Below are 25,097 nucleotides of genomic sequence, written 5' to 3'. Positions count from 1 at the left end.
TCACTCACCCCCACCAGAAGGGTGAAAGTAACAGCAGACCTGCTGGATTGTGGGTGACTGTGGGAAGGGACCTGCCACCTGATGGAGAGAGAGATAATGGTTGTGGGGGCACTGGGTGCTTTTCCCAGAATGACTAAGGGGTGTCCAGAATCTTAGCATGACTCACCGCAGGTTGGTTCTAGAGCTGAGAGGAGGCTCAGCCACGACCCACTCTGCTCCACACAGAGACTGGAGGGCAGCCCAGCCCTTGGCTTCCAAGGCCAGGCTTCTACTCAGTCTCTTAACGCCCGGCTTGTGCGATGGAGCGCGCAGCTAAGCATGCAGGAATCAAATGACCTGTTCTGTACAGCGTCTTTTCAGCCAAGGGCCTCGCAGGTGCAGGAGAGAGGCAGAGACCCTTATGCCCAGGTCATCCAAGGCATAGCCGTCCGGAGGCAAAAGCAAATTCTGTTTCAAACCAGAAACAGGCGGTCCCAGTTCTGGACTTGCTATTTCAGTCCTCGCTCGATGGCATGTGTTCAGAGAGCATCGCAAACCCTCAGCTCGCTTTAGAAGAGTCCGTGCCTAACGGCTTTCTCGGTGCTGCACTGCTAGTGTGTGTACTCTAAATGATGATCAAGATGTGTTTCCAATATCCACAGTTATTCGAGTTTCATCTGCGAGGCGAGCTATCAAAGGTATTCTCTCTCTCTCTCTCTCTCTTTTTTTTTTTTATAAGGAAACGCCATTTTCTTCTGAATGAAACCATCGATGGGATTTTCTTACCAACGAAACAGCACTGAGGTTTCCTGAAATGAAGTGGAGCCGGTGTTGCTCTGGTCTGGCCTCCGTGCAGTGGCCATGGGAGCTTCCTGCTGTCTGAAAGTTCTCAGCGTGGCCGCTGCGAAGACCGCCCTCTCACAGGAGCTGTCGGTGGGCTGGGAGACACTGGGGCTCCTAAGAGTAGCTGCAGACTCACTACCTTTGGGTGCCAGAGGGCACCCCTCCCAACTCCCCCCGTCAGGACATGCGGGCTCTTGGGTGCACAGAGCAGAGGGAAGCTGAGGCCAGGCCTCCATGCGGGGGACTGGAAGTCCACAAGTCCACTGAGGTTGATGTGTACCTGGGGCTGGCCCTTCCGGCCCTGAGGATTTAACTGCAGAGAGCACTGCATACAAGCGTCGGCCACCCGGCTTCTACTGGTCATTTCCAGCCCGGAATCTACACAGCGGGGAGCGACTCCGTGCTGTCTACAGGCTCAGGAGGCTCCCCTCCTGCTCCTGGGACTGAGCTGCAATGGGCACACACTGCTTTGAAACCTTCAGCAAAAGGGGAAAAAGGAAGACCAGTATCTTCTATTAGCAGTATTTCTTCCTGCTTAAAAAAAAATCCTGAAGCCTGCGTTACGGCTCCCAGCAGGTTAAGCTGTCACTTGCAACACTGGCATCCCATATGAGCGCTGGTTCAAGTCCCGGCTGCTCTGCTTCCAAGCCAGCGCCCTGCTGATGCGCTTGGGAAAGCAGCAGCAGAAGGCCCAAGTGCCTGCGCCCCTGCCACCCACATGGGAGACCTGGATGGAGCTCCTGGCTCCCAGCCTCAGCCTGGGCAAGCCCTGGCCATTATGGCCACTTGAGCAGATGGAAGCGCTCTCTCTCTCTCTCTCTCTTTGTAACTCTGACTTTCAAATAGATAATGAATCTTAAAAAAAAACAATCCCAGAGATGGATGAGGGAGAAGGGCAGTTGCTCCCTCATGCTTCTGGTCATTGGCCTGAGAGAGGCTGTGTTCAGGTGATTTCCCAATGGGTGCAGGCTTTGTTGGTGCTCCTTGGCAGAACTCCTCCTCCAGCTTCCTCCCGGCATCACCCTCTTGCCATCCTGCTCACGGCCAAGCATGCTCAGTGAGGTTAGCCTTTGTCTCTCGAGACCTGACCGAGACCCTGCTCCTCTTCAGAGAGGTGCCCCCTTCTCGGGAAAACTGGGGTGGCTGGGAGAGAGTCACCAGCGCTCTCTGAGGTCGACAGCCACAGCCTGCTTGGAGTCGGTTGGGTTGCAGCCTTGGCCTAAGCCAGAACTGATTTAAGTCAAACAGCTGCAGCCCCTGGCATGGACAGAATCCAAGCAGGAGTCCAGACGTCTTTCAGAGCCGCGGTGTGAGGCTCCCGTCAAACAAGGAGGGAAGCCCTCCCAGTGCCCCTGAGTTGCTCGGAACCAGCCCTGGCACCTGCAGCCGGCTCCCGCCAGCTTCCTTTGTATTTTGTTTTGGAATCCAAAGAGGCAAAACTCTAAAGTAGTGTGACTCATGCTCTTTGTGGTTCACAGATGGATTCCGACAATTAAAAAAAAAAATCAAAAACCCCAAACACAAGATTCTGACGTTCAGGCAGCCGAGTGTCGTCTGCCCAGGAGTGTGCGTCTATACGCAGACTTAACACCGCACACTGGTGGGCCCGCGGAGCCCCAAACCACGGTGTTTCAGGCCTACAGGGTTATTTTCTCCTGTGGGCCCAATATCTACCCAAATGAACCTCTAATATCACCCAGATCAGACCAGATTCAGCTTCCCCTGGCTATCCCCAGTGTGTCCGTGTAGAGTTGGCTTACCAACTAGTATGTGATATTGAAATAAATTGCCTTGAGGGCAGAATTCATTTGGGTGTCTAAGTTCTGATATGGGTTTCAAACAGGTCTCTAAATAAGCCCCTCCCTCTTGCTAGAGCAGGGCTGGGGAACCCGATTTCCTGCCAAGGCCCATTTGCATATTGATAACATCGTTCCCCGGGGCCATACAAAATGATCCACTTAAAAAATGAGCCTGCTGTAGATTTATTGAATTTCGAGTCCCAACTGTGCTTGCCTTGGCAGGGCCAGACCAAATGATGTCACGGGCCGGAAGTTCCCACCCCTCCCTAGGGGATGGCCCTGACTTGGTAGTCTGTAGGCCAGGGGCATTTGCCCAGTGCTGCGGAGCAAGAAGCTGGCCATGCAGGGTGGGGAGGGCGGAAGCAGCTTTGTCCAGTCCCGAGGTTTCCCGCTGATGGCATCCTCCATAGGGCCAGAGGCCCCACTGGGCACTAAGCCTCATGGGCCTTGGGTTTCCTTTCATACCTTGCACAAACTAGTTAGGGCCACAGTGAAGGCGCTGAATTTCTCCTCGCCTTACTTTTCTCCTTGATAGAAAAATACTCCCTCTGCTCCACTGCACAGGGGATCCAAGATCTTGCATGTGAGAATTCTGGGACAAGCGACGCCTCTGAATGGTGCCGTCGTGATCTGGGACAAGGAGTAAATATAGGTTCACCTGTACAGACACGTGGGGCGAGAGCTGTCGGCGAGATATTAGCAAGTGATGCTATCTCTACTTTGTTATTCGCGCAGCTGAAAAAGTCAGCCTGTTATGTAATAACAAACAGAGCTCACATTTGGTGCCTCATTAAATGCAAGCATGTCTCCCACTAGCGCTAGGGAGTCTATAAGCGGCATCGGGTGGGAAGTTTGTAGGACGCCCCCCAGAAAACCCCTCCAGGACACTGATGTGCTGAGTTCTAAATTTGAACGCGGTTTGCAAACGTCGGCAGTGATGCGGCCCTTTCCTTCCCACCTTTGCCCTGCAGCCCCCCGGCTCAGCCCCCTCAGGGCTGTCTCGTGTCCTCCACCTACAGGGGCCTACCCCAGCCTCCTCCTGGACCATGCGAGCGTCCTCAGGGCCCTGGTTCACACGTAGCACAGGCTGGCTCCTTGTCTCAGGTGGTGCGTCCAGCTTCTTCCAGGCCAAGCAGAAAGAGCTGAGGGACACACTAACTCATCCGACACTCTGGCCCGCTGGCTTTCTCTGGTTCAGTTGCTTCCACGCCCTTGTGTGATAGCAGGCTGGCCAAACGCGAGCAATCAGAAAGGCCAAGAGCAGAGTTTTCTGGTCCTCGGAGCCTGTACTGTTCTTGGCACGGGCACCTGGGGCCACAGGTCTCAGCCTCTCCACTGCTCCCCAGCACACCTTGAGAACACAGGGGGGCGACTCGACGCCGTGGCTGCCTGAACCTGGGAATCCTTGTCTAGGTGGGGAACGCTTCGGTTCGGACGGGGGTCCATTAGACGCAGGTGGGTGCTTTGTGCTGTGGCTTGGCCACGTGGGCAGGGTTTTACAACTGCCTGGCTGGGGCAGCTCAAGGCGGTGCAGATGGTGGTCAAGTGAACAGGCACAGCCAGAAGACTGCTCAATCCCAGCCGTGTCCCTCCTCAGTTACGTGGCCTTGGACAAGCTGCCTGAGCGCCATGTCTGTTTCTTTCTCTCTCTCTCTCTCTCTCTCTCTTTCTTTCTTTCTTGGACAAGCTGCCTGAGCGCCATGTCTCTCTCTCTCTTTCTTTCTTTCTTTCTTTCTTTCTTTCTTTCTTTCTTTCTTTCTTTCTTTCTTTCTTTCTTTCTTTTTCTCCTTTCTTTCTTTCTCCTTTCTTTCTTTCTTTCTTTCTTTCTTTCTTTCTTTTTCCTTTCTTTCTTTCTTTCTTTCTTTCTTTCTTTCTTTCTTTCTTTCTTTCTTTCTTTCTTTCTTTCTTTCTTTCTTTCTTTCTTTCACAAGCTGCCTGAGCGCCATGTCTCTTTCTCTTTCTTTCTTTCTTTCTTTCTTTCTTTCTTTCTTTCTTTCTTCCTTTCTCTCTCTCTCTCTCTCTCTCTCTCTCTCTCTCTTTCTTTCTTGGACAAGCTGCCTGAGCGCCATGTCTCTCTCTCTCTCTCTTTCTTTCTCTCTCTCTCTCTTTCTTTCTTTTTCTCTTTCTTCCTTCCTTCCTTCCTTGGACAAGCTGCCTGAGCGCCATGTCTTTCTTTCTTTCTTTCTTTCTTTCTTTCTTTCTTTCTTTCTTTCTTTCTTTCTTTCTTTCTTTCTTTCTTTCTTTCAAGATTTTATTTATTTGAAAGGCAGAGTTACAGAGAGGCAGAAGCAGAGGGGGGGGGAGGTCTTCCATCCACTGGTTCACTTCCCAGATGGCTGCAATGGCCAGAGCACCGATCTGAAGCCAGGAGCCAGGAGCTCCCTCCAGGTCCTCCACATGGGTGCAGGGGCCCAAGTACTTGGGACATCTTTTACTGCTTTCCCAGGCCATAGCAGAGAACTGGATCAGAAGTGCAGCAGCCAGGACTTGAACTGGTGCCCATATAGGATGCTGGCACTGCAGGCAGTAGCTTTACCCACTATGCCACAATGCTGGGCCGCCATGTATTTCAGTTTCCTGATGTGTACAGTGTGGATGGTAGGGACCGGTGCTGTGGTGTGGCAGATGAACCCTCCACGTGTGACAGCAGCATCCCATACGGGTACCAGTTGATGTCCCGGCTGCTCCACTTCCGATCCAGCTTCCTGCTGATGGCCTGGGAAAAGCAGCAGCAGATGGCCCGAGGGTTTGGGTCCCCGCCACCCATGTGAGAGACCTGGTAAAGCTCTTGGCTCCTGGCTTCAGCCTGGCCCAGCCCTGGCCCTTGGGACCATTTTGGGGGGTGAACCAGCAGATGGAAGATCTCTCTCTCCCTCTGTCTCTCCTTTCTCTGTAACTCTTTCAAATAACTCAATCTTTCCCCCCAAAATGTGGGTGGTATAGATCTAAAAAGGCGGAGTGAGGATGAACGCTGAAACGCATCAACTTTCAACAGGGAAATTGCTGGAAGGAAGTCCTCAGGCTAGCGGGCGGTCGGAGAGAGCGGTGCTGCGCAGGCTCGGACTCCTGGCCTGCTGCGTCGCTCTCCCCTTCAACCACGACTTGACCTCAAGTCCAGGGGGTGACCCCTGTGCACGGGCGAGCTCGAGACCCAGTTCTGTGCTCCCCTTTCCTGACAGACGAGCTTGACGGGCAAAGCCGATGCAGGTCACCCTGGGCTTCTTCCCTCGGCTCCTGCTGCTGGCGTCTGCATCCGAGAGTCAGGGTGGCCAGTGAACCCAGCTGGGAATGCCAGGTCGGGGCAGCAGCCCTCTGCTTAAACACACAGCATTCTCCAGAGGCTGCGCTCCATTTTCAAAGCCCGTTTGTCATTCAGAATGTCACTGCAGATAATGTGTCACCCATCAGCTTATCTACGATGGATGTCATGTTGTGACTTGGTACTGTCATAGGATAATAAACCTTAAAGAATCCTGTATGTTAAGTTTGCTCATTCTCAAAAGGATCTCTCTCTCTCCTCCCCCTCCCCCCCAACCCCTCGCTAGCTGTTTTTTTTTCTCTTCTTGAGGAGGGTCGGTCTGTTTGAAGCTCTGTGAAGAGCCTGCTGGCGGGACTGACAGGGCAGGGGGAGGGCTTGTGTGCTCTGAGTCGCTGGCTTCCTGTCGGGTTGGGGACACGAGAGAGAGCCCTCTGCGAGGCGGGGCCAGGGAGGCTGCCCTGTTGCCTCCCTGCACTGCGCACTGATCTTCAGGCTCCCGCCCGGGCTCCCTGTCTTTTTTTGCTCTTTCCAAGGTTTTTGTTCCTTGTTTCCCTTTGAGAGTTTCTCAAACCGCCAGCTTCCATTTGGGCTGGAGATCTGGTCATTCCTATTGTGTCTATTTTTTTTTTAATCATTTCTGGTTTGTTGTTGTTGTTAATTATTTCCTTCCTACTTTCTTTGGGCTCATTTTTTTTTTTTTTTTTTGAGTTGGTGACCAGTTCCGCTCTCTTCCTCTTTAACATAAGAACTGAGAGCCACGCGTCCTTCTTGAAGTACATCTTTCTAAGGATCTGTTTATTCTGAAAAGCAGAGATAGAGCAAGAGAGACAGAGCTTGTTCATTCACTGGTTCACTTCCCAAATGGTTGCAAAGACCGCGGCTGGTCCAGGCCAAAGCCAGGACCCTGGATCTCCATCCGGGTCTCCTATGTGGTGGCAGGGGCCCAAGCACTTGGACCTTCATCCGCTGTTTCCCAGGCGCGTTGGCAGGGAGCTGCAGCGGGAGTGGAGCAGCTGGCACTTGAACTCCAACTTGTGCTCCGACATGACAGGCGGATATTGCAAGTGGCAGCTTAACCCACTGCAACACACGCCAGCCCCCACCTCTTGGGGCGTTTCTTCAAAGACACCCACATTTTGATGTGAACATTTTCTTTATTATTCAACTCTCAACTTTTCTACTTGTTGTGCTGGTTTCTTTTTTGACCCATGTGTTACTCAGAAGTATATTCTAAAATTTCCAAATGTGTGCAGGATTTCATGTTATCTTTTGTGACTGATTTCTCATATAATCTGAGTGTGGTCTGAGAACCTGATGATGATTCTTTGTTATTTTTTGAGACTTGTTTTGTGGTTCATGTGTGGCTGTTTAATAAAAAGTTGTAGTAAATTCTGCCAGACTCAACTTGCTAACTGTGCTTTTTTAAATTTGGTAATCATTTTGCCTGCTTCATCCATCAATACTGAGAAGAGTGGGTTGAGAATCTACTAATATGGCTGTAAATTGGAAGTCCCAGCAGTGTTTAAGTTATCTATCATCAGGTTATTACACTTCATCTTAGCCAAAAGGCTGAGAAGTGATTCTCTCCTCAGGTTATACTAAGTTTTTCTAAGTTTAGAAACATTTCGTCTTCACAGAAAATTACTTTATTATTATATTGTAGCCTTTATATTGAAATACATTTTTAAAAATTATTTATTTGAAAGGATGCCAGAGAGATGGGGGGAGAGGGAGAGAGATCTTCCATCCTCTGCTTCACTTCCCAAATGGCTTCAATAGCCAGGGCTGGGCCAGACCAAAACCAAAACCAGGTCTCCCCCATGGGCGGTGGGGCCCCGTACTTGGGCCGCCTGCCGCTGCTTTCCCAGGTGCGTGAGAGGGTGGGGCCCCGTACTTGGGCCGCCTGCCGCTGCTTTCCCAGGTGCGTGAGAGGGAGCCGGACGGGAAGCAGAGCAGCTGGGCCTTGAGTCTGTGCTCACAGGGGACGCTGGCTTCGCAGGTGGCAGCTTCCTCGGCTGCACCACGGTGCCGGCTCCTGACACCCACGTGGCTGTGTGACGTAACGGCACTGCCGTGTCCTCCACGTGACTGCTTCTGCTGTCCTGGCTTTGGGTGCTGGGGTTCTTTTGCTTTCAGTCTTTGAGTTCTTATACGTTAGGACTAAGAAATGGCGTATTTGAAAATACACAGTTATTTTGTGGGGACTGTCTAATCTGAGGATCCGTTTTATCCAAAAACATTAGCTCACTGATATTACTGTGTTGATGTAAAGATATTTTACCCTTAGTTTGCATTTTCCATTTACTCACTCTTGTGTGTGCCTCACTAACACTTCCCCTCATAGTTACTCTGGTGGTTTAGTTTTTATTCATTCACAGAGCGACAGAGTGAGAACAAGGGAGAGGGATCTCCCATCTGTTGGTTCACTTCCCAAATGGCCACAGTGGCTGGGGCTGGGTAGGCCAAAGCCAGGAGCCTGGAATTTTGTCCGGGTCTCCCTTGTGGGTACAGGAGCCCAAGCACTTGGGCCATCCTCTGCTGCTTTCCCAGGCACACTAGCAAGGAGCTGGATTGGAAGTGGAGCAGCTGGGACTGGAACCAGCGCTCATGTGGGATGCTGGGGTCCCAGGTGGTGACTTCATTGGCGGTGCCACAATGCTGGCCCCTGTAGGTTTAGTGTTTTTTTTTGTTGTTGTTGTTGTTTATTTTAAAGATTTATTTATTTATTTGAAAGGCAGAGTTAGAGAGGGAGAGGCGGGGTGGGGGTGTCTTCCATCCACTGGTTCACTCCCCAATTGGCCGCAACGGCCGGAGCTGCGCCGATCCAAAGCCAGGATCCAGGAGCTTCTTCCAGGTTTCCCACGCGGGTGCAGGGGCCCAAGGACTTGGGCCATCTTCTACTGCTTTCCCAGGCCACAGCAGAGAGCTGGATTGGAAGTGGAGCAGCTGGGATTAGAACCAGCACCCATATGAGACGTCGCACTGCAGGCGGCAGCTTTACCTGCTATGCCACAGCACCAGCCCCGGTTTAGTTTTTGATTCCCCCTCAACATACACTGATTTGAAAGTTTTCTGTTCTGTATCACCTTTAAAAAATCTGGGGGCTGGTGTTGTGGCTTAGCAGCCTATGATGCCAGCATCCCATATGGATGTCAGTTCAAGTCCCAGCCGCTCTAATCCAATCCAGCTCCCTACTAATGAGTGGCCCGAGAAAAGCAGCAGCAGATGGCCTAACGGATTGCACCTACGTGGGAGACCCAGAAGTAGCTCCTCCCTCCCGGCTTTGGCCTGGCCCAGCCCTGGCTGTTGCGGCCATTTGAGGAGTGAACCAGTGGATGGAACATATCTGTCTCTGTCTCTCTTTCTATAGCTCTTTCAAATAAATATCTTTTTAAAAAAATTAAAACACAACTTACAATTTTAAAATAATTGACAGAAGTTTCAAAAATCGTATAAAGAATTGCTATCTTTGCCCAGTTTCTCCTAATGTTAACTTCATCAGTAGCCACCGTGCAGTGATCAGACCGGAACTCGGCACTGACCCGGTATTATGAACGAATCCGTGTTGCTGATGCACCTGTCACCAGCTGTCTCCCTGGTGCCCTTTTCCAATCCGGGGCCACACAGCCACCGCCTTCAATCCGGGAGGCTCCTCAGGTTCTGCTCTGTGCTGTGTGACCTCGACGCTTCTGCAGGGACTCGCTGGGTTTTCTGTAGAATGTCCCTCCACTGTACTTCATTTCTTGGGATTAAATTCAAGTTACGAGCATCACATCTCTGGTATTTTTACCAAAAATCTAAGTGAACGCAGACTGTTCTAGAAGTGTGGAAAATCATCAAGTTACAGGTGTCCCAGTGTGCTCGCTCCCAGACGTGACGCTGTGGCAGTCTGTGGTTCCGTGCCCGGCCCTGCCCGGCATCACGGCGGCCACCAGCCCGACTGCTCCAGAAGTGGCGTGGGGAACAGCTGATGCGGCACCACTTCCAGCACTACTTAGAAGGAGTAACTTATTTTAAACTGTTTGCTTCCTCCTGGATGTTAAACCATTTCGTAGAAGGTCATTTTAAGAGTCCAAGGAGCTCTGAGAAGGCGCGTGCAGCAGCGAATCGAGGATGCCAGGACGCTGCTTGGTTGCCGTCACACCAGCACTCACTCTGAAGCAGAGAACAGTTTGGCTCTGCTGATTTAACCCTAAAACCAAGCAAACAATTTGTATGGGGAAGCCGACTCAGGACGAGGGAAACGGGCTTCTCAGGGCAGCGGGAGCGAGCCCAGCGGAAACCAGGCGTGGTCTGGGACGCGTTCATTCGTGCTCCCTACAGAACACTGTTCCCGTGAGTCTCACACGACCCTGGGATTTCTTCCTCTGAGTGTCAAACCAGGCTGCAAGTTAATCAGTTACTGGTTGCGAAAATACACACTTGGAGCCTCCTTCTTGGAGCGTCTTTACAGAGCAATGGCCAGTATGTTTTTTATTTTATTTTTTATTTTTTTAAAGATTTTGTTTATTTGAAAGACAGAGTTACAGAGAGAGGCAGAGCCAGAGAGAGCAAGAGAGGTCTTCCATCCGCTGGTTCACTCCCCAAATGGCTGCAATGGCCAGAGCTGCACCGATTCAAAGCCAGGAACCAGGCGCTTCTTCTGGGTCTCCCACAGGGGTGCAGGGGCCCAAGCACTTGACACATCTTCCACTGCCTTCCCAGGCCATAGCAGAGAGCTGGATCAGAAGTGGAGCAGCCAGGACTTGAACTGGCACCCATATGGGATGCTGGCACTGCAGACTGGGGCTTTAACCTGCACTGGCCCCATTGTTTGTTTATTTATTTATTTATTTTTGACAGGCAGAGTTAGACAGTGAGAGAGAGAGAGAAAGGTCTTCCTTTTGTTGGTTCACCCCCGAAATGGCCACCACAGCCAGCGCACTGCGCTGATCCGAAGGCAGGAGCCAGGTGCTTCTCCTGGTCTCCCATGGGGTGCAGGGCCCAAGCACTTGGGCCATCCTCCACTGCACTCCCTGGCCACAGCAGAGAGCTGGCCTGGAAGAGGGGCAACCGGGACAGAACCGGCGCCCCAACCGGGACTAGAACCCGGGGTGCTGGCACGGCAGGCGGAGGATTAGCCTGGTGAGCTGCGGCGCCGACCCCGTTGTTTATTTTAAAAATTCTGTTACTAATCGCTCTCCTGGTTCGACCGTCACTCATCCAGATCAGTTTGTACAGCACCTGAATCAACCACCCTTAGACAGACGAGTAAACAGACACGCGGAAGCTCGGGCCAGCATTTACAGAGCTCACGGCACAGCTGCTCCGTGCGTTTGATTTCATCGGTTCTATCGCTCGTGCACTTTCTGTTTCCTTCGTACTGCTTACTTGGGGTTGGAGAAACTTGCTCTTCTTTGTTAACTTCTTAAGCTGGAACCTCAGATCATTGCCTGTAATGACTGCCTGTTTTCTTGTCTAACCTAGACATGCAGTTTTAAATCTCCCTCTAAGCAGACATCCGCTGTATCTTTCACATGATATATTGGGGCTGGCGTAGAAGGCTGAGCCTCTGCCTGCAGTGCCTGCATCCCATATGGGCGCAGGTTCGAGTCCCGGCTGCTCCACTTCCGATCCAGCTCCCTGCTAATGTGCCTGAGAAGGCAGCAGAGGATGGCTTGGGTCCTTGGGGCCCTGCACCAAGAATTTCCTAGCTCCTGGCTTTAGCCCAGCCCAGCCCTGGCTGTTGCAGCCATTTGGGGAGTGAACCAGCAGATAGAAGATTCTCTCTCTCTCTCTCTCCTTCTCTATCTGCCTTTCAAATAAATAAATAAATCTTTAAAAAGAGAAAACGTGCTGATATATTTTTACTTTTCATTCAATCCATATATTTTGTAGTTTCTCTGGAACTTTATTCCTTGATTCTTGGGTGCCTTAATTCCCAAAATTTTAAGGCCTTTTCTTCCTAGGTATTTTGTTGATTTCGACTTCCACTCTAACTCCAGTGTGGTAAGAGAGCGGGTGTAATGATTTGAAGCTTTCTGTTCAGTTTCTGAGATTTCTTTGTGGCACAGCACATGGTCTGCATCGGAGAATATACGAGTGGGTACCGGAAAGTTCATGGAAAACGTGGATCGTGAGAAAAATATCCATGGGTTTCAGAAAGATTTTTTGTTAACTCATTTTTTGATTCTACTTCTGCATAAACTTCCCGAAGCCCCGTCACATCATGTAAAGAACGCGACTCCGTGTGTCAGCCATCGTGCAGATCTTTGTTCAGTTTTGAGTCGTTTCAGTTGCAGAGAGGAACATGAACTTCCCAAGGTGACAGCGGCGGAACTGCTGCTCTCCCGGCCCACGTCTGAACCTCCTGTGTGTGCCTCCCGTGCCGGACGTGTGTGTGGACATCTGTCCCGGCGACCATTTTATAATTCCGCAAAGTCCTTCCCTCTCGACTGTCCCGTGTACAGTCTGCTTCAGCCTCTCCAGCCTTCACGTGTGTGCTTGTGTGGTATTTTTTGTTCAACCTATCTGTGCCTTGGCTCAGTTGAGTCATGTTTTTTATCTATTCTGACAATCATTGATTTTCAGTTGAAATGTTTAATCAAATGATTGCTATGGTTGTGTTTGGATGGATTGTTCTATTGTTTTTCTACTTGTTCTGTTTTCTTCCTTTCATGCCTTTAAAAATTACATGTTTTAAAAATGGTAACTTTGCTGGTGGCTTATTTTAAAAGCTACACTTTTCCACACTAGTGTTTTACTGGTTGTCCTAGGGACTACAGTATATCCTTAAGTTTTACAGTCCATTTGTGGTTAGTATATTACTACTTCATGTAAAAGGTGGGACCCTTTAAAAATTATTTATTTATTTGAAAGGTAGAGTTACAGAGAGGCAGAGGCAGAGAGAGAGAGAGACAGAGCTCTTCCCTCAGCTGGTCCGCTCCCCACATGGCTGCGCCCCACTGCGCCCCAGCACCAGCCCAGAGCAGGACTCTTGAACCCAGGTGGATCCGTTTGCCCATACAGACCCACGTGACAATGATGTAATGTTTGCTTTAAACAGTTATGTATAAAATTTTTGACAGAGAACAACAAAGTCCAAGTTGTGTAGTACTAGCCATCCATCATTTCTCGTCTCTCCCCTGCTCTCTGAGGACATGAGTTTCTGAAAAGTACCATCATCTCCTTTCAGTGCAAATTATTGCCTGTAACAGTTCCTCCGGCGCAGGCCTGCTGGCAGCAAACCCTCCCGGCTTCCCTTCATCTGGAAATGTCTTTAATCTGCTGGAACGAGATCCCCACTTGATACAGAATCTGGTTGTTACGTTTTTCTTCCATCACTCGCAAGCTGCCTACTTCGGTCTGTGGCCTCCCGAGTCTCTGATGTTTAATCAGAAGTGAATTCGGATGCTGCTGCCTGTGTGCAGCACGGCGCTCTGCTGCTGCCCAGACTCACTTGTCTTCAGCGCTGGCTGTCCGCACCGTGCCTGTGCAGCCCTCTCTGGCTTCGTCCTTTTAGCTGTTCATTGAGCATCTTGATTCTGTACATTTGTGCCTTTCAGTTACATCTGGGAAACTCTCAGCCATTATGCCTCGACATTGTTTTCTTTCTTTCTTTTTTTTTTTTTGACAGGCAGAGTTAGACAGTGAGAGAGAGAGACAGAGAGAAAGGTCTTCCTTCCGTTGGTTCACCCCCCAAATGGCTGCTACGGCCGGCTGCTGTGCCAATCCAGGTGCTTCCTCCTGGTCTCCCATGCGGGTGCAGGGCCCAAGCACTTGGGCCATCCTCCACTGCCTTCCTGGGCCACAGCAGACAGCTGGACTGGAAGAGGAGCAACCAGGACAGAATCTGGTGCCCCCACTGGGACCAGAACCCGGTGCGCTGGCGCTGCAGGCAGTGGATCAGCCCAGTGAGCCGCGGTGCCAGCCTGTTTTCTTTTTCTTTTTTTTTTAAAGATTTGTTTATTTATTTGAAAGTCCGAGTTACACCAAGAGAGGAGAGGGAGAGAGAGAGAGAGCGAGAGAGAGAGAGAGAGAGAGGTCTTCCATCCGTTGGTTCACTCCCCAATTGGCCGCAACGGCCGGAGCTGCGCCGATCCGAAGCCAGGAGCCAGGAGCTTTTCCAGGTCTCCCATGTGGGTGCAGGGCTCAAGCACTTGGGCCATCTTCCACTGCCTTCCCAGGCCATAGCAGAGAGCTGGATCAGAAGTGGAGCAGCCGGGTCTTGAACCGGTGTCCTTATGGGAAGCCAGCACTTCTGGCCAGGCATTAACCTGCTGTGCCACAGCACCGGCCCCTCCACATTTTTTTCTACCTGATATTCTCTTTGCTCTCCTTCTAGGACTCAAATTACACATGTGTTAGATGATCTGATTACACCTAACAGGTCCCTACAGTGGGGAAGCACGTGTGCACTTTTTGCAGACATAAACCATCCATCAACCCATCTTCAAGTTCGCTCCTTCCTTCCTCAGTCATTGTTGCTCTGCTATGTAAGTCATCCGGTCAACTTTCTCTTTCAGAGTTCATATTCTTCAGTTCTAAACTTTTTCATTTTCTTTTTTTCCTTCTTTTTTTTTTTTTTTTTTGACAGGCAGAGTGGACAGTGAGAGAGAGAGACAGAGAGAAAGGTCTTCCTTTGCCGTTGGTTCACCCTCCAATGGCCGCCGCGGCCGGCGCACCGCGGCCGGCGCAGCGCGCTGATCCGATGGCAGGAGCCAGGAGCCAGGAGCCAGGTGCTTTTCCTGGTCTCCCATGGGGTGCAGGGCCCAAGCACCTGGGCCATCCTCCACTGCACTCCCTGGCCACAGCAGAGAGCTGGCCTGGAAGAGGGGCAACCGGGACAGAATCCGGCGCCCCAACCGGGACTAGAACCCGGTGTGCCGGCGCCGCTAGGCGGAGGATTAGCCTAGTGAGCCGCGGCACCGGCCTTTTTCCTTCTGTTGCTGAGATTTCTTGTTAATTTGTTGGTGTTTTGTGTGTATGTGTGTTTGTGTATCTTAACGATCTCTTTATTTATTTCAAAGGCAGAGTTACAAAGAGGCAGAGGCAGAGAGAGGTAGATCTTCTATCCATTGGTTCACTCCCCAGATGGCTGCAACAGCTGGAGCTGTGCTGATCTGGAGCCAGGAGCCAGGAGCTTCTTCCAGGTCTCCCATGTGGGTGCAGGGGCCCAAGCACTTGGACCATCTTCTACTGCTTTCCCAGGCCATAGCAGAGAGCTGGATCAAAGGTGGAGCAGCCGGGACTTGAACCAGTGCCCATATAGGATGCCAGCACTGCAGGCAGCAGCTTTACCCCCTATGCCATAGTGCTGGCCCCAGTAACATGTCTTTTAAAAGATTTATTTATGTGAAAGGCAGAGTTACAGAGAGAGCAAGGGAGCAGGAGAGAGGGAGAGACAGAGAGAGAGGTCTTCCATCTGCCGGTTCACTCCCCAAATGGCTACAACAGCTGGAGCTGGGCCGATCCGAAGCCAGGAGCTTCATCCGGGTTTCCCACGTGGGTGCAGGGGCCCAAGCACTTGGCCTGTTTTCTGCTGCTTTCCCAGGCACTTTAGCAGGGAGTTGGATTAGAAGTGGAGCAGCCGGGACTTGATCCCGCGCTCATATGGGAAGCCATTTACAGAGTGAACCAGTGGAGGAAGACCTCTCTCTCTTTCTCTGCCTCTGTAACTCTGCCTTGCCTTTCAGATAAATAAATCTTAAAAAAAAAAAAAAGAAAAAAAAAAGAAGTGGAACTAGGACTCAAACCCAGGCATCCAATATGGATGTGGGAGTCCCAACCAACATCTCAGCCACTGTGTGAAAACCCCCAGGCCTGTACTTTAGAGCAGTTTTAGGCTACCTGCAGAGAGCACAACGTGGGGGCATTCCCTCCCGCTCCCGCACCTCCCCAGGCTCCCCGCTTCAGTGGCCCACCATGTGGCACCAGGGTTACAACCACAGGGCCTCCCCTCGGACACCACTGTCACCCACCCTGAGTTCACTCTTGGACGTCATGTCCAGTGGGCAGGGACATGCATCCACACGGTGGTGTCGTACAGAACAGTTTCACAGCCTAAACATCTCTCCCTCTTCTCCCTCCTTCCCTTCTAGCCCTTGGAGCTCACTTTTACTGTCTCCATAGCTGTGTCTTTTCCAGAATGTCATATAGCTGGAACCACACGCCACGCGGCCTTTAGAGGCTGACTTCCTGCACTTGGAGGTTCCAGGCCCCTCCCCGTCTTCTCACGGCCTGCCACGGAACTTTCCAGCGCTGGATGACGTCCCATAGCTTGGATGAGCCACAGCTCCTGTATCCAGTCGCCTACTGGAACTCTGTGGCTTCCCAGGTTTGAGTGAGTATTGCACTGTAGGAGGCAGCATCAAAATTAGTCTTCCAGATTTTCTCCTGTGTTACCTTTTAGGAATTTTTTATAGTTTTTTTTTTTTTAACCTTACACTTTGAGTCCATTTTAGTGAGTAGTGAAAAATCTGAGTTCTAGACACTTCTTCTTCTTCTTCTTTTTTTTTTTTTTGCTTGTGGGTGTCCCGCTGTCCCAGAACCATCTGTGGAAAGTCCACCCTTCCCCATTGCACGGTCTTTCTCCTCCGTCAGGGCACTTGGACATATCCGTGTGGGGCTGTTTCCGGGCCACTGTGTCCTACTGGTTTCTTTGTTCATTCTCTTGGCAATACCACAGTCTTGGTGAGTGCAGCTTGATGGTGATCCCCTACATGGCATGTTGGGTCATTTATATATATACACACACACACACACACACATATATATATACACATACACACATACACACACACACATACACACACATATATATATATACACACACATACACACACACACACACACACACACATATATATATATATATATATAAGATAATGACTGGAAAGTCACAACCACCTCCCACACATAGCATATGAGGGAACTTCAAAGCTCGTGGGTAATGGGATTCAGAGGTCAGTTTATTCTGGCGCAAGAACATTGGAAATCCAAACACAGAAGTAATATCCAGAAAGCTCAAGGAAAATGTGCATTATAAAAAATATAAACAGGTTTCAAAGAAATGTGTGCACCAAAATAAACATGTTTAATTCCATTTTTTAAAAGATTTATTGATTTGAAAGGGAAAGAGAAAGCGAGAGAGAGAGAGAGAGAGAGACAGACAGACCAGTCTTCCATCCACTGGTTCACTCCCCAAATGGTTGTTAACAGCAGGTACTGGGCTAGGCTGAAGCCAGGAGCCGGGAACGGGATCCTGGTCTTCCCCCTGGGCGGCAGGAACTCAAGCACTTGAGCCATCATTAGCTGCTTCCCAGGAGCACTGGCGGCGAGCTGGACAGGAAGTGCAGTAGCCGAGACCGGGACCAGTACACGGATGGGATGCAGGCGTCCCAGACGGTGGTGTAGCCCACCGCTGGACTCCTTTGTTCACAGACTCTCCGAGGCACTCCCATGTTAACTGTTCCTTAACATCAAGTTTATACATCATTATTTAATACTTCCCAGTTTTTACAAAACGGCAGCCATGCAATGCAGCTGGCAGGATTCCCTCCAGCCTTTCTTCTTTTGCTTTTTATGTCTTCCTGGCTTTTTTTTAAACAGTTGTTTGCTTTAGTTTCCTAAGATACTGATTTTGCTGACTGTTGTTTCTCGATCCCTTGTATTTTCTACAAACCGTTAAGCAGACCCCACGTTCACAAGTGCCTTTCGAGAAGTCCCTCATTGGCGTGCCCTAGACCTTGTTCTAATTATGGAGTGAGAGGTATTTCCTGCAAAGCTGGCTCCGATCTGGTACCTGCTGCACAGAGCATGCGAAGGGGTTCCTCAGAACACAGGGCCCAGGGTCTCCCTCCACCAATGCTCCTTACAGCTTTTAAACGTTGCAGGCAACAATTTGAGTAAATGACAAATCCGAAGACCATGCACATGTAAACACTTTGGTATCACGATCAACAAACGAAAGGCTAATGTGAACTCTCACAGATGATAGCTGGAAACCACACGTTAACCTTAGCCCTACAAAAATGACAGTGCACACAGATGCTGTACGTGCAGCATATGCACGAGTCCTGGGAGGCCAGGTGTTGGGGGCAGCAGTTGATCGGCTGCGTGGGGCGCCCACGTTTGAGTCCCGACTCTGCTCTGCGCTCCAGCTTCCTGCTAATGACAGCGATGACGACTCAGGTACTCGAGTTCCTGCCACCCACACGGGAGACCCAGACTGAGCTCCTGGCTTCAGCCAGGCCCAGCCCTGCTGCTGTGGGCGGGCTGGAGAGCTGTGCAGAACTTGTTCTAGAACAGAAGCCTGATGGGGGTCCATGTGTTTAAATTCATTGTAAGCAGACTTGCACATCTTCGAGGGAAGATGTTTTGGGATGAGTGAAGGGGACAGAATACACAGAAAATTCAAGGAAGTGTGGTAGGAAAGCGTCACGGTCTGCTACTGGCTTGCACGGAACGGCAAACACACAGGCCTGACAATCGGACACCGACTGCTGACCTAAGCAGAAGCAACACGCTAGCAGGGAGGCTTAGGGAAGCACGCGCGGGAGGGGCTGACGCAGGGGGTGGAATTCTCCTCTTGTACTGCAGGGGGACCGGTGTCCCGGAGTCAGCGAGCTGCCGCGCACCTGTGCACGAGACAGCACTCCCAGAGCAGCTACGGGAGCTGCAGTGGGTGCCTACAGGGTCAGGCCAAGGACGGGGAACACAGAAACCGTCCAGTTTCACTGCCAGTTCTGGGGAGCCACATTCTATATGCATTCAAGAAATAAAACAACAACAACAACAACAATGAAACAGATGAGCCAATACCTTTGCTACCACAATCCCATCAACAACTTAAACAAACAACGCCTGAGGACTTTCTGGTATCAACTGCTGGGCGGGGCGGCCCATGGCAAGGCTGCAGGGAGGCAGGTTCAGAGAACACAGCAGGACGGGGGAGGCCTGGTTCGTCCAGGCAGACTCAAACACGTGGAGAAACGAGAGGGATGGACATGGACGCTTGCCAGCGTTCTGGCAGACACAGAAGCGGGATGTTGGGAGGAGGAAGCCGAGAGGGCCCGCAAGGAAGCGCCATTATTATTATTATTATTTTTTTTTGACAGGCAGAGTGGACAGTGAGAGAGAGACAGAGAGAAAGGTCTTCCTTTGCCGTTGGTTCACCCTCCAATGGCCGCCGCGGCCGGCACACCACGCTGATCCGAAGCCAGGAGCCAGGTGCTTCTCCTGGTCTCCCATGGGGTGCAGGGCCCAAGCACTTGGGCCATCCTCCACTGCACTCCCGGGCCACAGCAGAGAGCTGGCCTGGAAGAGGGGCAACCGGGACAGAATCCAGCGCCTCGACCAGGACTAGAACGTGGTGTGCCGGCGCCGCAGGCGGAGGATTAGCCTAGTGAGCCGCAGGAGGTGCCCACTTCTGACCTGGAGACGGATGCCACCCCACTGCGAGTTAGGATAACGAGGCCGCAGAAAGCGGGCCTCTCGGACTCCTTGCTTCTCTCTTGCGACCTGCTCCCGAATGCCTTTCTAAACGCCGTGTTTAGCAACTATTTCTCCGTCATCAGCTGCCCCTGACCCCACCCCACCCCACCCTGCCTGGGCTTTAACAAATTTTTTTTCTGCTATTTTGGGCGATGTTTTTCATTTTTATTTTTGAGATAGCATAATTTTAATGTACATTACAATCGAAGCTTAAAGGAAGAGTTCAACAAGTAAGAAGACCACAGTTCAGCAGAAATACAGGCAAGGGCTAGTCAGCACAGTACTCAGATGGAGGTGTCAGTGTCACTCACGTTGTGCACTGTAAAATCATCACATCACTAGAACTACAGCAGTGTATCATTTACAAAAAGATTTATTCACTTATTTGGAAGGCAGAGTTAGAGAGAGAGAGAGAGAGAGAGAGAGAGAGATCCTCCATCTGCTGGTTTACTCCCCAAACAGCCACAATAACCAGGGCTGGGCCGGGCCGAGCCAGGAGCCTGGAATTCCCTCTGGGTCTTCCAGGTGGGTGGGAAGACGTGGGCCATCCTGTGCTGCTTTCCCAGGCGCATCAGCAGGGAGCTGGATGGGAAGTGGAACAGCTGGGACTCAACCATACGGGATGTCAGTGTCGCAGGTGGTGGCTACATCATTCTTAACAATTTGCTTGAAAGATATAAACAGTTGGACAAAACAACAACTGCAGCAATACTGACATGCACAGGCATGTCTTTCCTTTCTGGTTTGTTTTGGATTCGTTTTTGGTAACTTTAGCTCATTTCACTCAACATGACGTCCCCCCGTTGTAACTGTTTTGATGCAGATGGTAGAATTTCATTCTTTGCTATGGCTGGGTAATGTTCCATGGTGTGTGTGTGTGTGTGTGTGTGTGTGTGTGTGCGGAGACACCTTTACCACGCTTTCTCTGTCCTCACCTGCTGGGGACGCTTGGCTGCTGTGCAGTGCTGGCTAACGCGGTGGTGCAGGGCTCTCTCATGTGACATGCTCATGTCTGGGCCGCACGACCCAGCAACGCCACTGCCGGGCGCACAACTTCGCACGTCTGCACCATCTGAGCCCGCCGTCTCTTTCTTCTGACTTGATTCTTGTTCTCCCCTTGACTTCTGGGACCAGGACCCCAGGACTCCACTCTCCCCTCATTTCTCGTCTCCGTTCCTCCCTGCTCCAGGGTGAATCCCCGGGGCCTTCCTCGCCACCTGGAGTTCAGGCAGCCATCTTGGTTCTCAGGAATTTGTGCCTGGCCAGTGGGTCTGCAGACCGCTGGGCCACACAGGTCAAAGATAAAATGTGAAGAGGTACTGATAATGACCACAGCGATATCAGCAGTGACCACGGTGGGATGTCTGCGGGGGACATATGCCGGCCTCAGGCCTCCCCTCGTCCAGGGCCAGGAGGAGGACGTTCTGACTTCTGATTGGCTTTCAAAGATCCGGGTCCTGCTCGTGAGACGGCTACTGTGAGGCACTGATAACCTGGCCAGGCACAGGCTTCCGAGTGATGCATCTGACGGACTCTGGAAAAACACGTGGGTGAACAGAACAGGCGACGAGATCAGCACCCAGAGTGCACGCGGCGTCCCACGTCACCCGTGCAGCGGTGGTGAAAATCATCGCCGTGGCTGCTCTGAGGTCTGGGTCGCACACTTGGGATCTGCTTCCACGGCTCAGACACCATATGGCGTCCTGACACGGAACGCACAAGGTGAGGAGGTCGGCGGGTTGCAGTCTACGGCTCCGTGTGATTGTTCTGGACGTGTTAAATGAGATGTACCTGACTGTAACTTATTTTAGAAACCTAACCTTGACTGATCTAAGCAAGCCGGTTGAGATTTACAGCTTTGCAGAAAGCACACAACACTCTTATGTAACTCACAGCACATGATCAAAACAGAAACACACCAGCACCTTGTCCCCGCTGCAGAACCAAATGCATCGTTTTCTGTTCATTCCCTTCAGAAAAACGCGTGCTGGCACCCCAGGGCCAGGAGCACGAGGCAGGGAGCTACGCCCATGGCAGCGAGCTTGTTCTGCAACCCTCACATCATTTCTAGAACACAGGACTTTCATGGTACACTGATACAGAAAGTCTTAGTAAAACCAGCCGATTCCTACTGGTCTTTCGCGTTTCAAGGGGGACCAGCTTGGCCAGCTCACCGGCAGCCGTGCGGACCCACGTGGGCATGGCTGTGGCAACTCAGATGCCGGCCCCTTCACTCTGTCCCAGCTGCCTCTCTGCCAGACAGGTTCCCAGTCCCGGTCTCGCTCAGCCTTCTTTAGCGGATGCCACATTCCTCCATCTCCTGGAAACCACTAAATTCATCTTCTGTGATTCAAGTAGCTCTCGAAATCCCCTTCTTCCAAGAAGTCCCCCTGACTTGGTGGAAGAGGTGACTCTGAGCAAGCCCATTTGGTTATGGGGTTTTACCCTCCGCTCTGGGCCGTGAAAGCTGGGCAGGCTCCGGCCCTGTGTGCTTTCCGTGACTGCATCCCTCGGGGCAGGATGGCAGGGGGCGTGTGCAGAGCCGCGTGGTGCGAGGCCGCGGCGGGCGGGGGCAGACAGCTGGGAGTGGCGGCAGGGGTCCCAGCACCCGGCAGCCTTCCAGCCGAAGGCAGCCACCAGTCGGCTGGCCTGCTAACTGGGCACAGGGTGACCCAGGCCGAGAGGGCGCTGTCAAGGCTGCGTGCGGATTTAACACCGGGAGTTCCGTGTAAGCTGCAAACACCCAGCGGGACACCTGACAGATCATCTGGACAGTGGTTTGACAAACACAGGTAACTGACTCAAGTGTTTATTTTGAATGTTGAAGCCAGACTCATAGAAAAAGTTACACAGCCAACGAAAATGTCAGTTACGGGAAAAAATGCCAAGGAACTTGGGATTTACAGTGAACGCAGACTCTTTATTGGCTGAAAGCACTGCCCCTGACACCTAAGATTACACCCGCCGTCAGGAGCAGTTTTGTTCATTTAGTCTACGGTCAGGTTAGACACAATGGGCAACACTCGACTTCTCAACAGCTTTATCCAGCACACCTGTAAAAGACGTCGCCTTTTTACCCCGTATATGGAATGAGCAGGCACAACATTAATTTACTTCAAAAAACAGACACTGTATGTGACTATACCAAGCTCCAAAGTTACCAGGATTTCTAATGACTGAAATTAACTTTGACTTTTTAATTGCTGCAATTAACAAAGGCATTTGAATTAGGAGACTTACGGCCACTTGGAGGAAATACGGATTTCCAGTACACCGTTCATATAAGGACGGGGCTTCTCTAACCACCATCAGTTAGTGTGCCAGCGCCCACAGGGAGCCTGGGAGGGGCAGGTCGGGGACCCCGCCCTGGGAGAAGTCGCAGTGACCGGACCCCGGCCTGGAACCCAGCAGCAGTGGACACCGCCTGGTGGTCCAGGGCCTCTGGCATCGTCAGAGATGGATGGGCCTGAGCAGGCCCGGGCTGCAGCCACGCGGCTTCGGAGGGAGCGGGGGCAGGGGCGTGCGGCGGGCGGTGGTGGGAGGCAGCAGCGGGAGGCGGCTGGTTCTGCAGGGGACGCTGGTGCCTGGGTGTGACGCAGCAGCCGGCAGCACTGCGTGGCAGGCGACACTCAGGTCCTCAGACCAGCAGCACCCTCGTGTGAGCGGACACATTTGAGAGGGAGGGCGAGCAGCCCGGGCCGCGGACGAGGTGCGGAAAGCTTAGCGCTGTGAAGCGTAAAATTAGCAAAACGCGAAGTGAGTCCATGGGCAACTGGACCAAAAATCTCCCCAGTGAAAACATTTGTAAATGGATTCCACAGATTATCCTAAAAACCCGCTCTGGGGCCAGCGCTGTGGCACAGCAGGTTAAGCCGCACCTGCAACACTGGCGTCCCATGAGTGTGGGTTCGAGTCCTGGCTGCTCCCACTTCCAATCCAGCTCCCTAACGCTCCTAGGAAAGCATGGGCCAAGCGCTTCGACCACCCCTGCCACCCACGTGGGAGACCCCGATGGAGTTCCAGGCTCCAGGCAGTCACAGCCATTTGGGGGGTGAGCCAGCAGGTGGAAGGTCTCTCGGCCCTCCCTCTCTCTCTGTAACTCCGCCTTTCAAATAACTAAATGAATCTGTTAAAATAAAAGCCAAACAACAACACCAGACACTTGAATACAGGGATGCAGGGCCACTGGTGGGAAGTAAGATTTCGGTGCAGCTATGCGTGGCGTGTGTAAATAGCACTTTCCACGTGTCTCCTCACCGGTCTCTCCATGGGACTGGCAGGCAGCTCAGGCCCAAAGTCTAGTAGGCGGGCCACTGGGGAAGGCTGCAGTGCCCACCTCCGGCCTCTTGGAAGCCTCCCAAAGGAGGCGCTGCTCCCACATCGGCCACACCAGGCCAACCTGAGCTAGGCTGGGGGACAGGAGAGAGAGAGAGAGAGAGGCAGGGAGGGCGGGGGCGGGGGGGACTGCAGCCCGTGCTTCCGCGTGCTCAGGAGGGCGATGGCTTTGTTACCCGGCGTCTCTGCGCGGCTCTTCCCTCGCAGGGCTTATGTTTTCACCGTGGCCGCGGAAGCAGCTTGGAAGCAGGTGAGCTGCAGGTGCATGCTGCTCTTGAACTTGTTCAGCAGCTCCTCCAGGAACCTGCGGGGAGGAGACAGGGTTTACCCGCCTGGCGGGAGGGTGGCCGCACGGCCCAGGAGGGAGCTGGCTGCCCAGTGCTGCCTGCTGTTCCTTAGAAAGCAGCTGAAGAACTCACTCCCTGTGGATTCTCAGCTCAGCGACGGAAACAGGTCCGTCAGAGAAGCGAGCAGACGGAACACATCACACACAGCGCTGTTAACACCCGGAAGGAAACACTGCCTGCCCTGTGTCCTAGGTTGACCACTCAGTGCTGGCAAACCCATGCAGAAGTGGACCACCGTACAGTCAGGATGGCAGTCCCCCCATACCCCAGACTCTCCCTGTCCCATCTCCTGGACAACCGCAGGTGGTCTTCTGCTCCTGTGACTTCGCATTTTTGTTTTTGGCAAATATTGGAGAGTGGTGGGCAGAGCAGGCTTCGCTCTACTCCCACTGGGCACCCTGCAGATTCTCCCCACCTGGCCGGATGTGCCTACAGCACACGCCAGGAGCGGGCTCCCCGCTCAGCTGGCTCCGATGAAACCACCAGGGGCCGGGTTTAGCCCTAACAGTGTCAGCTTTTAACATAATCCCAGCAGTAAACCCACGTCCCAGCTGTGACCTGGACCACTTCAGAGTCCGTTCTTGCCCTCGGGCCATGGACCAGCCCTCTGTGCCATACTGCACATAGTTAAAAAAAAGGGGGGGGGGCAGATTTTTATAGTTTACTTTTTTAAAAATCAAATTTCCTTTAAAGAAATGAACTGGGTTTGGAAGTGATCCAGATGGAGGTTGAAGAAGCTCCGGCTTCAGCCTGGCCCAGCCCTGGCTGTTGCAGCCATGTGGGTAGAGAACTAGCAGATGCAAGCTGGGTCTTTCTCTGCCTCTTTCTCTAACTCTGATTTTCAAATAAATGAATAAATAAATAAATCTTTAAAAAATTGTCAATTTACTTTGGTGCAAAAATATCGAGATCCACGCAACATTTTTCCCAACACACATCTCCAGGAAGTCTTTCACAATTCATCTAGTTTACTGAAGAAGGGAAAATAATACGCTTTCTTGTGACACTCTGAAACAGAGCACATTCTGGATTGCCCTAACCCACATAAGCAAGGTGTCTCCT

The 25,097-nt window shown here is 51.8% G+C and overlaps 1 protein-coding gene across 4 annotated transcripts in view; it reads right to left on the bottom strand.

Annotated features, from left to right (window-relative positions):
• EXOC2 (exocyst complex component 2) overlaps positions 1-25,097 on the bottom strand; it is a gene marked incomplete in the record, with an annotated part of 247,499 nt that overhangs the window by 4,644 nt on the left and 217,758 nt on the right. Inside the window, 2 exon segments of one of the 4 annotated variants that reach the window (XM_070074883.1) lie at positions 22,147-23,079; positions 23,865-23,992. In XM_070074883.1, coding sequence (XP_069930984.1) covers positions 23,899-23,992 — 94 coding nt within the window. 4 annotated transcript variants of the gene reach the window in all.

This window comes from Oryctolagus cuniculus, chromosome 5 (assembly GCF_964237555.1).
Source record: "Oryctolagus cuniculus chromosome 5, mOryCun1.1, whole genome shotgun sequence".
Lineage (NCBI taxonomy): Eukaryota > Metazoa > Chordata > Mammalia > Lagomorpha > Leporidae > Oryctolagus > Oryctolagus cuniculus.
The sequence above is the reverse complement of the archived record's forward strand: the minus strand, read 5'-3'. Positions and strand labels throughout refer to the sequence as shown.